This window comes from Biomphalaria glabrata, chromosome 9, assembly GCF_947242115.1.
Source record: "Biomphalaria glabrata chromosome 9, xgBioGlab47.1, whole genome shotgun sequence".
In the NCBI taxonomy this organism is placed as follows: Eukaryota; Metazoa; Mollusca; class Gastropoda; family Planorbidae; genus Biomphalaria; species Biomphalaria glabrata.
In genome coordinates, this window is record NC_074719.1 from 6,008,290 (window position 1) to 6,021,235 (window position 12,946).

General features: G+C 35.2%; 1 protein-coding gene across 1 annotated transcript in view; it reads left to right on the forward strand.

Moving 5' to 3' along the window:
• Window positions 1–12,946, forward strand: part of LOC106059889 (uncharacterized) — a 37,268-nt gene that overhangs the window by 10,502 nt on the left and 13,820 nt on the right. Inside the window, exons 2-4 of the mRNA XM_056041798.1 lie at window positions 4,026–4,120; window positions 5,718–5,942; window positions 8,909–9,198. Of these exons, the coding sequence (XP_055897773.1) occupies window positions 4,026–4,120; window positions 5,718–5,942; window positions 8,909–9,198 (610 nt within the window). The remainder of the gene's footprint in view (window positions 1–4,025; window positions 4,121–5,717; window positions 5,943–8,908; window positions 9,199–12,946) is intronic.

Consider the following 12,946-nt stretch of genomic DNA (forward strand, 5'->3'; position numbering starts at 1 on the left):
CGAGACTCATACAAAATTCTGAACAACAACTTAATATTGTAAAAAATGTTTGTAAAATGTTTTACATGTTTCGGATGTTCCTTCAGAGTTGAAGATAATTTACTTCCAAGTCCAAACCTCCCCGCTGGACGACGGGGGATGGGAGCGGGCAGGGTTTGAACCCTCGACCGTCGATAAATCCGAACGACAGTCCAGCGCGCAAACCGCACGACCAGGCAGCCATAGAGTATAGAAGCATTTGTTAAAAAAATGTTTAACAAGATTCATAATGCTGTTACGTTTAGATACAGTTATTGGCGCCATCACTTCTAACTTGACCAATCCCTCTTCAAATGCACACTGTGACTAAATAGTTGGCAATTGCATATTTTGTTTTTGATAATCAAAGCTGTTGATATCATGTACATGATCCGAAAAACACTGATGTGCGTTTAAACCTCTACCACATGTTAAAGTTTTACACATTTTCAATGAAATTTTTAGTCTGTAACTAAAAAAAAAAAATAATTTATTTCTTATTAAAATTTGGCCTTTATTAATTTTCTTTTAGTTAAACTAGATGTTTTTAACTTTTTAGTTAACTTTTGCCCACCACTATGTATACGTTGAATAAGACTCCTTTATACTTTGTAGGCTGCCACTTAAAGTCTAAAGTGAACAATGGATTCGATAACCACCCCCCCCCCCACCACCCGCCCGACAGAATAGTGTAAAATGTATACTGTTCATTCAGGCCTGTAAGAGGGAGCTCTTCTTCGCTTTTTCTGAACTATAGACTGTACCTGACTCAACTGTACCTGACATTTTTACATTTTCATAAGCGATTCACTGGCACAGTGGTTAGTGCGTTGACTTAAGTTTTAGGCTTGAGGAGGCTTGAGCCCTCGAGTTCGAATTTGGGTCTCTCACCTTTTTTTTTTTTCATAAACGCATTTAAAGAGCGATTACGGTAACATTAACTTAGATACTCCCTTTTTCTCTACCCCCTCCCCCCCCCCCCCAAATCCCAACTGATCCAGACAATTAATAGGATCATAGCGTATTGAGTAAGCTAAAAGCATGTAATTGCCCTAAACTAAAACAACAGATAAAAGTATTTCTAATCGCACAGGTTTGTAATTCAAAATGGCGCTGCTTTGCTTATGACGTTCGAGCTGCTTCTATTTCAGGCCAAAGGGAGACGATTTAATCTAGTTTCAAATACAAAAAGAGTATTAATGATTAATGGTTGTAAAAATATTTGCATATATATATCTATATTATAAAGTAGAAAGTAAGGCGTATGTATGTATGTTAAGAATAGAAATCAAAACCGTTTGACCAATCTTGATACAACTTGGCAGAAATGTTCCTTTGGTGCTAACTTAGACCGTAGTGTATGTATTGTAGCCCTAAAACAAACTTAAGACCCTCAACAAAAAAAATAGTACACTATCTCCATGAAACGATTATAACTTCATCGATCTAGGCCATATTCACATGAGAAAAGATCGAAAGGGTTTAGATCTAGATCTAATTTTAAGAACCACACTTAGTGCAGGTAGTTATTTACTTTGACACATGAAAATACAAAATATAGTGTATTGATTTCATTACGTACTAAAATTAACCTTCAATTTTGTGTTTCAAAAGCATTTTTACATAAATTCCTTCCATATATCTGCGAATTCAGATGTCCTGACTTACTTTATAATCCCTTTCATTTTACAAATCGGGTAAACCCGTTTTAATTTTACTTTATATCCTATTCATATATTCATTTCGTTTTTAAAAGATATGAATGTATCGGTTTCGGGTAAATCCATTTTCGCATAACTACTTTTATTTTCGTAGCGAAAGAGAAAAAACTTGAAAGGATCATTCGCTAAGTTTAACATACATCTAAATCCAATCCACTAGATTAGTAAACACAGGCCGCGGGTAATGTCAGGCTAGTATATATATATATATATATATATATATATATATATATATATATATATATATATATAAGGGATGTAATCAAGGTTAATGGATGAAGATGCCTTGTTTATGTAATAACTCGGTTTTTATCATTATCATATGCTATCTAGTGTAGCTATCGCTATCGCTATCTATCTACACATAGCGCATAGAAGAGAGCACCTGGTTGCATGCGGCTTCAGAACGAGACAGCTGGAGGTCACTTACAAAGGCCGCAGGATACATATCTGAGGCGAAAGAGAAGCCACTGCCGAGGACAGACGCAGACGGCGAAAAGAAAATCTTAATTGGCCACCTGCGGACAATGGTTAAACTTGCCCTGGATGTGGCAAAACATGCAACTGGGGCTGCGTAGCCACGGGAAATACTGCATTCCTCATAAATCTTCGGACTCGAAGACAAGCCTTATTACTATTATCATTTTAAAACTGAGATTTGAAATTTTATAAATTGTTCGTATTCAGTGAATGCTTTTCACTATTCTACTATAACATTCCCATTCTATACATCCATTCTCATCGTTTAACTCTTTCTCTCCGTAATTATTTACCACATTCTGGTCGAATCAACGCTGGTATCGTCTGTCCGTCTTAACGGAACACCTCGCACATTCTAAGGATTTAGCCGAACACTTTGTTTATATGATGGCCTACTAGTTCCAGTAGTTCGCGGAACACCTATTCAGGCCTAGCGGAACACTATTGTTCCGCGGAACACAGTTTGGGAAGCACTGGCTTAGACTATCTCCCTCGTACCCCATCCTCGGATCTACCAGGGACTTCCCCGTCATTGTGGCGTAGGTTTTGTCTTAGTGTTTTTAAAATAGATTAAACTTGAATAGAAAACGGAACCGTACAAGTAGATGTTAACCCTACCGTACAGAAACATGACAGGAAGTCGTGATTGATAAAGATAGGTTTTAACTTTATTTTATACATACATAACAATGAATTAATATTCATCTAAATATAAACCAATATTTTAGTTTGAATTTGTGTGCTTTTAAAATATTCGTGTACTACAATAAATTGTAACACTCTCGGAAACAAAGTGGGTGTCAAAATTGGCTCGGGCATTTATATACACTCAGGCCCATAAATGGCATATCATATGATGGACATCCAACTATAGGCATACCTGTCCACAAAATCATGTTAAGTTTGAGTATCAATAGCCGTACACACGCATACAGTGAGCTCTACATGTTCAATAGAAATATAGGCTTTAAGACTAAGACTAAGACTGCTTTATTGATCCTTACGGAAATTTGTTGTGATTACAAGGACTCTTTTCTCATATAAAACAACACAACAGAAAAATACACATAAATACAACATAATGGCTACGTGTGTAGGCCCTAAAAGGATGAAGCCTACTAGTAGCACTGTCTACTGATGTAGGCTATTAGGCCTACATTATTTCGGAATTTTGTTAGATCAAATTAGTATTACATTGTAGAGTGATTTCTGTTAAACACAATGCTCGGAATGACGCTTTTATTAGATAATATTATACAACCTTTAAAATTAAATACATAGTGACATCCATGCGGCCCTTTTGGTGGACCTACAGTACAATTTAGGTACCGGCCCACCCAGTATTTGCCCATATAACCAGTCCGCCCCTGAAGTGAAATGAGATCACAATTAGGGTTAGAGTTAAGTTTGGTTAATATTATGTTTACAGTAAGGTTTATGTTAGAACTAAAGTTTATTTCATGTTATGGCTAGGGTTTAATTCATGTCATTGCTAGAGTTTAGTTTATGTTAGGGTAAAGTTTAATTCATGTTTAGTGTAAATTTTAGTTTATATTAGGGTTAAAAAATTATGTATTACAGTTTGATTAAAAAAAACTGAAATCTTTCTTACATATTTTCTTAATCGAACTGGTTATGTGGCTCGCTCTCTAGATTGTAAACTCGATGGTGTCGGGTTCGAATCCAACCCACCGCCATCCCACACTGTCTTGGGTGATGTTCGGGCTAGGATGGAAGGAACATATAAAAAAGATCATGCTTTCAAACACACAAAACCAAGAATTTTTTTTTTGTATATTTTTAAAGGATCCAATTCACTAAGAAGATTTATCTGTCGGTGGCATTGGTTTTAATTGGATTGACAGTCTTCTGTATATACATCAATCTCGATAAGCTAATATGTAAGTAGATTTAATTGAGCTTATAATTTTATAGTATGTTTCTAATTTAAGGGAGGCAACTTAACAAGGCTTAACAGTAAAAAAATCATGAATTTTAATTAGTTACAACAAAAAGCATAGAAAGTGACTTCGAGAACCTTCAATCTTGGAGTGTACTCATCAGCAGTCCTTTGGGACAAACCTTTATCCAGACCAACGCAAGGCTCCGCAGTGTCACTCCAGGTCCACAATCCAGTTCTCAGGCAGCACGAAGGTTGTCTCCTCCTTCTAGATCCACAACTCCAGACACCTTCTCTTCACCCGCAGCGTATTTTTTGTCCAAAGTCGATTAGTGTGCTGGCTTGTGCGCCATAAGCGCCGGCGCAGAACAGAGTTACAGCAAAATATTTATTTCTATTTGATATTCCTAAAGTGCTTTATCTGAGCGGCAAAGCGCTTGGCTTCCGAACCGGGGTCCGGGGTTCAAATCCTTGTGAAGATTGGGATTTTCAATTTCGTAATTTTCTGGCGCAGAGTCCACCCAGCTCAAATGGGTACTTGACATTAGTTGGGGAAAAGTAAAGGCGGGTTGTCGTTGTACTGGCAACATGACACTCTCGTTGACCGTTGGTCACAGAAACAGACAACCTTTACATCATCTTCCAGATTGACCTCGAGGTCTGAAGGAGGAACTATCTTATCTTATAAATTACAGACGTAACTTTAAAAGAGGAAATAATTACGTCCTACGCGTATCCCTGTGTCAATCTAGTTTCGGGCTTAGTTTCCGTGAAGGAAGCAGTAATGCATGCACGTTGCCGCGGCTATTTTAAATCATAACATTAATCACTTGTCCTTCCATTTGATGATCCTAAAAAGGTTTTAAGAAAATGTTTATCCGTTTAGGGCCTACACATTTTCTTAAAAGAAGATCCAAATAAATGTTACAAATATGCTTTGGTATGATTTATAATTCTACAGATTTATATTGCTATACTTTGATGCTAGTTAAACTATTAGTCTACCTCCTACATAATGAAATAGAAGCTTACAAATAAAGAGTAAACTACTGAATGAATAAAAACAACAACAATCCAATAAAATACCAAGAAAGTCAAACAGGCAAAATTCTTATTCAATGTTAGGAATAATTCGTTAATGTGCTACTTAGTACCCAAAGCCTTTAGAGCAGCGGTTCTCAACCTTCTAGGCTCGGCGACCCCTTTTTACAATCCCCCACTCTGCCGCGGACCCCCCCCCCCTCGCACGCACACATACAGCAATAGAAGAATGGACAAAAACAATCCATTTTTTTCGATGGCAAAATCGTCAATCGACCCCCAAAGGGGTCGCGACCCACAGGTTGAGAACCCCTGCTTTAGAGCATAGAAAGATGGATGGGTTGCCTGAATTAGCCATGAAAACAGCAATAACCAAGCAGAGTTTAAGTCTGTAATTAACATGCAGGACTAGATTAACACATGGAATCGTGTAGGGCGTAATTATCTTCTCTTTTGAAGAAACTTATGAAACTAATAAGATAAGATAAGATTAGATAAGATGAGAAATAAATAATGTTTAACAAAAGTATCAAACTGTTACAAACTTTTTTTTTTAGTGCAGGGAGAGAAATGTCTAAGCAATTGTCCACAAGCTCAAGTGGACAAGAGTTTAATACATCTACCAAGCCTTCCACCAAGCCTTCCACCAAGCCTTCCACCAAGCCCTCCAAAAAATGTAGACCTGGTTGAGACTTTGACAGAATCACTGGTTCAAATGTTGAAACAGAAAACTGACATGTCACCAAGCTACGTCACTGCCAACTGTGACAACATATGGATCGGTAAGAATTCGTCAAAACATTCACCGGAAATGTCACGAAATAAGAAAACGAAACACGTTAAATTAACATTTCTTCCGGATTTCCACTTACACATTTTGAATACAGTAATCTATTGACATTTCGATTACAAAGACTTGGTTTAATTTTCAAAGCGATGTGGAGTATTGTCAGGGCAACGTAATGAAACCTAAAGGAAAAGAAAGCAAATAAAACGAACTAAACAGTGTCAAGGACGCCGTATTTCCAACTTACTACTAATTAAAGATACTACAAAGTAACCAATATTGTCTTATATAGAAAAAGGGATATCATACCTGCAGTATTGAGATATATGTCAGTGTTTTTTTTCGGTTCTTTCCCTTAGAAAAGCTTTGTTTAAAAAAATAATTTGCTTGTTATTAATTTTAATTTCGTCAAGTACTCTATTATTTCTAATCCTTAATGAAGCCTTTAAAAATGTGTAATTATCAGTTCGAGAATAAGGTCAGCTCGTCATCGGTCTCATTCTCGTGTTAAGATGGGACCTCATTTATACAACACTTATATCAAATCGTTCTGTAATGTCCATTGTCGGGGGAGTCATTTTGGGCCGTTGCTCGTCTTTCCGGGGCACCCCTGACAGTCTATCAGTTAATATATTCAGTAATTACTAGTCGTCCCGCGGTGGCCATGGCTAGAACACGAAGGGCAATACGAAGGGGCAAAAATCAAAACAAAGCTACAGCATAAACATGCAACTATTCTAATGACACCAGATATTGAATGACGCGCGTAAAACAATACACACATAAATCAAATGTAGTCAAATATAGAATGTCTAAAGAAAAAAATTACTTGTTCTCTCCTCCTCCCCCCTCCCCCCCCCCCCACCGCCTTTTTTTTAAAGCCGCGCTCTCTGTCGCCTCGAAAGTTATGTGGGGTAACTCTATTCCGACTTGCAGAAATAAAAGAGTTATCTTTCCATGACTTTTTCGTGGTGTCGCATGGTTGGGCCACGAAGAGCATTATATATCTATATAGATATAGATATAGATAGATAATTAGATATAGGTATAGATAGATAATTAGATATTGATAGATAATTAGATATAGATATATATATATATATATATATATATATAGATAGATAGATAGATAGATAGATAGATAGATAGATAGATAGATAGATAGATAGATAACAAGTAACGGCAATACGTTAACACATATTAGTTAAAAACGAGAGTTAAAATAACAAAGGTTTCAATGAATCGATGATAAAAATATGACATAAATGATGATTAGGGACATGATAATACGTACAAGATAAGAGCGCTCAAGTTGGGTTAAATTATGCAACATGGATCTAGTTAACAGGCAAGCACACCTTAGTCATAGTGCAATCAGTCCACCCTGGGCTAGCGATGACCACATCCCCAATGCCATGGATAATAGCCAAGTAGGGTCCAGGCAACTACACACATCTACAGATCAGGCTTGACTCCAGCAGAGCCCCAAGCCTGCGCCACTAAACAAGAAACTAACAAACTATTATGGTGCACAAAAGAAATTCTCTAGCAAAGAAGCACCTGAATATGTGGATGTCATCCATCTGGTACAAATCGTGTATATCGACTTTCACTTCCTGTTCTTGGATCAAGTTGAAGCTCGTTCCATATACTAGGACAAATTTTATACAAACTCTCCTTCTTCCCTAGTGCTATTAGAGCATGGAATGGGTTGTCTGAGCTAGCCAGGAAAACCAGTGACTTGGCAGAATTTAAGTCATTGGTTAATATGCATGACTAAATGCATGACGCGTAGGACGTAATTATCTTCTTTTTTGAAGTAACGTCTGTTTCATATAAGATAAGATAAACTTTGCACAATTACTCATTGTCGATTACAACACAAGAATCAATAACTATTAACCTATTGGTTAATGAATTAGTGGCCTTAATTAGTTTTGTTTTGAACAATGGAGATAAATCTAGCAGTATTTAGATATGGCAGTAATTGTGTGCTTCTTTACCCTATATAAGATTTGCATTTAATAGTTTTTTGTTTTTTTTTGCAAGTTAGAAACCCACATTTTTTAGAATCTCGTCCATAGCCTCTAATTGAATCCGGATAGCTTCCTGTTTCAAAAAACGATAAGTAACATCTTAAGTATTATCAGGTGTCCTTGATGAATGACAATTATCTTTTGTTGAACACCTGACAATCGGGTGGTCTCCTGCTAGAGCATGTGATGACATAACTATCGATCTCGGCTCTGTAGTATGCATTTCTTGACTTCCATCTACATTTATGTACGGATATGATGTAAAATGTTCTACATGTTTCGGATGTTCCTTCAGAGTTGAAGATAGTTTACTTCCTAGCCCAAGCCTCCCGCAGGACGACGGGGAATGGTAGCGGGCAGGGTTTGAACCCTCGACCGTCGATAAATCAGAACGACAGTCCAGCGCGTAGACGGTATCTATCTATTGCTATCTAGTGGCTGGAGAGGGTTGGACATATTTATAAAGTTTATTTAAACAATAAATGCGCTTCTTAGAAGGTGAATAATAGTTTTCGAATTTAACCTTTTAATTAGATCGTTCTAAATAAATATACTCAAAAAAGTGTCTTTGAATTAAATAACTTATATAGTAACAAAATATATACTAAAAATGTAATTTTCTATAATTAGTACTATTTATTTTGTTTAGTGAAAATCAGGACCGGATTTAAATAAAAGGAAGGTTTTGGGAAGGATTTCAATGGAGGTCCTTTCATATTTTCTGATGCATTAATAAAAATGCACTTAATAGAACTGTATAACTACAGTATGAGACATTTACACATTCAAAGTTTAGCTTCAATTTATATGTGTGACAATATGTATTATTGTATTATAGTATCGATAATATGCATACTTTAGTACATTGATTCTTTCTGATAAGTTGCATGTTTATTGTTAGCTAATTTTTTAAAAAAATGTTTAGCTTGTCGGCCCGAGACCTGCTTCCGCCCACTGAGCCAAAATCCTAAAGAAAGAATATGGGACATCTTATCACCAAAGTTGACATTAACAGAACAGAATCGTCAACAAATAGTGGAGCTCTCCTCTACCATACCAGTCAGTGACGTGATCTTTGTGACTGCCACGTCCGATAACCACTATGACGAGACACAATATTCAGTTCACAATTTACACGCAGTTGTCTACCCTAAAGTTAAAAATATGACTTTTGTTATCTTTGATATTGGACTCACCCCGGAACAAAGAGAAAAGGTATTTGAAAGGTGTTTTTAATAGTAGCCTAATTAAAATAGACATTTAGACAACTAAGAGACTATTAATATATATAATTAAATGGACTATTTTTTAATTGCGTAGGTATAGAGTATAACGCAATCATAGAAAGTCCCGACATTTGCAACTTGCAAAACAACAGGAAGTTATGACGGATAACTGGCATTAGTTGGGGAAAAGTAATGGCGGTTGGTCGTTGTGCTGGCCATATGGCACAGAAACAGATGACCTTTACATCATCTGCCCTCTAGATGGCAAGGTGTGAAAGGGGAACTTTATTTACTTTAAAACAACAGGGTTTCTGTCCATGGATTTTGAAAGATTTGAACCTCTCAAGCCCTGGAGTTTAATGCTAATGCTGATATTTCAAAAAAATGTTACATTAAAAGTGCACTCGTTGCCAGCTAAATAGTTACAATAACTTTGCGCTACTTTGGAAAGGGATACAACTTTAAATCTACGGTGATAGACTAAAAAAAAAACATTTTTTTTTAATATTTCAAAAAAATAAACTATGAAAAAAAAAATTATACCGTGCATCTTGATTTTGGACACCACTAGTTTCTTGAACGAACGATTCTACAATTAGGCCACCGGGCATTGCTTAAGAAATGAAATTATGTATTGGTATCTTCATTACACTCTTTACGATCTAATCTAGATCTAGATCTAGATGTAGCCTAATTCTACATCATGATCTTATCTTATATAATACAGACGTTACTTCAAAAAAGAAGATGATTACGTCCTACGCGTCATGCATTTAGTCATGCATATTAACCAATGACTTAAATTCTGCCAAGTCACTGGTTTTCCTGGCTAGCTCAGGCAACCCATTCCATGCTCTAATAGCACTAGGGAAGAAGGAGTATTTGTACAAATTTGTCCTAGCATATGGGACGAGGAATGTGCCTTTATCTTTGTGTCTTTCAGAGTATTTTATTAAATTTTGTTTTTGTATTTGAAGATTATGGTTCAGTGTTTTATGTATTATTGCTACTTTACTTTTGAGCCTTCTGTCCTGAAGGCTTTCTAAATTTAGTAATTTTACTAAAGGTGTTACTCTAGTAAAATGTGAATATTCGTTTGTTATGAATCGCACTGCTCTATTTTGTGTCTGTTCTAGTTTCTTAATGTTTTCTTGAGTTGAGGGGTCCCAAACAGTGGATGCATATTCTATTATTGGCCTAACCAAGGTTAAATAACATTTTATTTTTATATTCTTATTTGATTTATAGAAATTTCTTTTGATAAATCCTAATGCTTTGTTTGATTTTTTTGTAGTTTCAGCAATATGTGGATTCCATGACAGTTTTTCATTTATTATAACACCTAGGTATTTTGCGTTTTTAGTCTGTGTTACTGGTTTGCCATGAATAAGATAGTGGAATTAATTTGTTTTAGTTTTTTTGTTACTCTTAACAACTGACATTTTTCTGGGTGGAAAGACATGCTCCAATTTGATTCCCATTTCTGTAATTCATCTAATTCTCTTTGTAAAATATCTGTGTCTTGTGTTGTTTTTATTGTTCTATATATTATGCAATCGTCTGCAAATAATCTGACTTTTGTTCCTGAAGTAATGCAATTTGGTAAATCATTTATGTAAATTAAAAATAGTAGTGGACCCAAGACTGTTCCTTGAGGTACACCTGAGTTTACTGTTATCGGTGTTGATTTAGAACCATTTATTATTACAGTTTGTTCTCTCCCTATCAGAAAGTCTTTAATCCACTGATGCAGTGGACCATTAATGCCGAAATATTTTAATTTTTTAACTAAAATCTAGTAAGATAGGATCTATTTGTTCACTATTATCTAAACCTTTTGAAAAAACATCAATTAGTTTTATTAGTTGTGTTTCACATGATCTATATTTCCTAAAGCCATGTTGGTATGGTGTGAGGACATTATGTTTGTCTAAGTGGTTTATGATGTTGCTACATATTATGTGTTCTAGGATTTTACATGTGATGCTGGTAAGTGATACTGGTCTGTAGTTTCCTGGGTCAGATTTTTCTCCTTTTTTAAATAGGGGGGTGACATTAGCTTCTTTCCAGTCCTTTGGTACTCTGCCCTGGTTAAGTGAAGCCTGAAAGAGTATTTTGAACACTGGGGCTAGCTCATTACTTAGTTCTTTGAGTAATCTAGCTAGAATACCATCAGGTCCAGAAGCTTTATTTGGTTTGGTGTTGGCTAATAGTTTTTGAATTCCATTTTCTTGTACTACTATATCTTCTATGTTGCTACTTGGTTCAAATTCAGTAATATATCTTTGTCTCCTGGGGCTGAGAATGCTGATGCAAAGTATTTGTTTAGAATGTTTGCTTTAGTTTCTTTATCATTATGTATTATGTTATGTTCATCTTTTAATGGCTCTACGCCTGTTGTTTCCATTTCCTTAGACTTAATGTATGACCATAGGTTTTTGTTGTTATCTTTAGATATTACATTGTTTATGTATTCACTCTGCAGCTGTCTGCTTACTTTTTGGGTTAAGTGTTTAATTTTTATATACTTTTTGTAAACTCTTTCTGCATTAGTTTCTTTAAATTTTCTATATAGGTTTTCCTTCTGTTTACAAAGCTTCTTTAGTCTATTATTAAACCAGCATTTATTTATTTTGTTTGATGTGTATTTAGTTGGTATATGATTTTCTATAATGCTTTTAAGATGGTTTTTAATGAAATTCCAGAGGTCATCGACTGGTTGGTTAATGTCTTTTTCTAATAAGAATGTTTGTTGAAAGTTTAATGCAGCTTGGTGTAGTTGTGTTAGGTTACATTTATTCCAGAGTAAGATTTTTCTTTTGGGTTTTGTATTGGCTACTGCTTTTATCTGACTGTGTATTTTTATTATCTCATGGTCTGATAGACCAGGGATAATATCATAATCAACTACTAATCCAGGTCTGTTGGTTAAGAAGAGATCTAATGTGTTGTTTAAATCTAGTTGGCTTTTTAATGATTTGATCTAAACTTAGGTTGTGTAAAGTTTCTATGAAAAGCTCATTTATGTCCTTAAGGTTTTGGTGTTTATCTATGGTTAGTGTTTTCCAATTTATATCAGGTAGGTTGAAATCACCCATAATCCAAAAAACTGCATTTTTATTTGATATAATCTACATTAGATCTACATACAAATATAAGCAAAGCTTCGTTAATCTACCGATAAACTTTAACCAGCTTTAAATTTCATGAACATCTCAGTTATCGGTTTACTATGGCTGACTACGCCATGTTTTTTTTACAATACCCTATTCAAGTCAGACTTCATTAAACCTGGAACCAAAAAGTTGGAGGCTGCATAGACGCTGATCTAAAAAAAAACAGTTCTTATTATTTTCTTAGAAATTTAACAGTTGATATATATCGCTGAGAATAGAATTACAAGATTGTTGGCCACATGGCGAAAACTCTAGTTGGACCTTTAGTCTACGATTTTCAAAGTACAAAATAAATGTTAATTTGGCCTCAGTACTTGACATAGATCTAGGGCCAACATCGATTTTGAAAAGACTATCGTGTTCGGAAATTTCCGAATGTAAGGTATTATTGATTCAATTGTTTAATAAATTAATGTTAATTGTTCAGTATAATTGTGTACATTGCCCTCCAAGACTAGATATATAGGCCTAGATCTATATCATTGGAATTATTCAATAAAAATAGGTTGTTTATTAAACTTAAACTTGTTTTAAGTTTATTGATATTTAATCTAAGCTTTG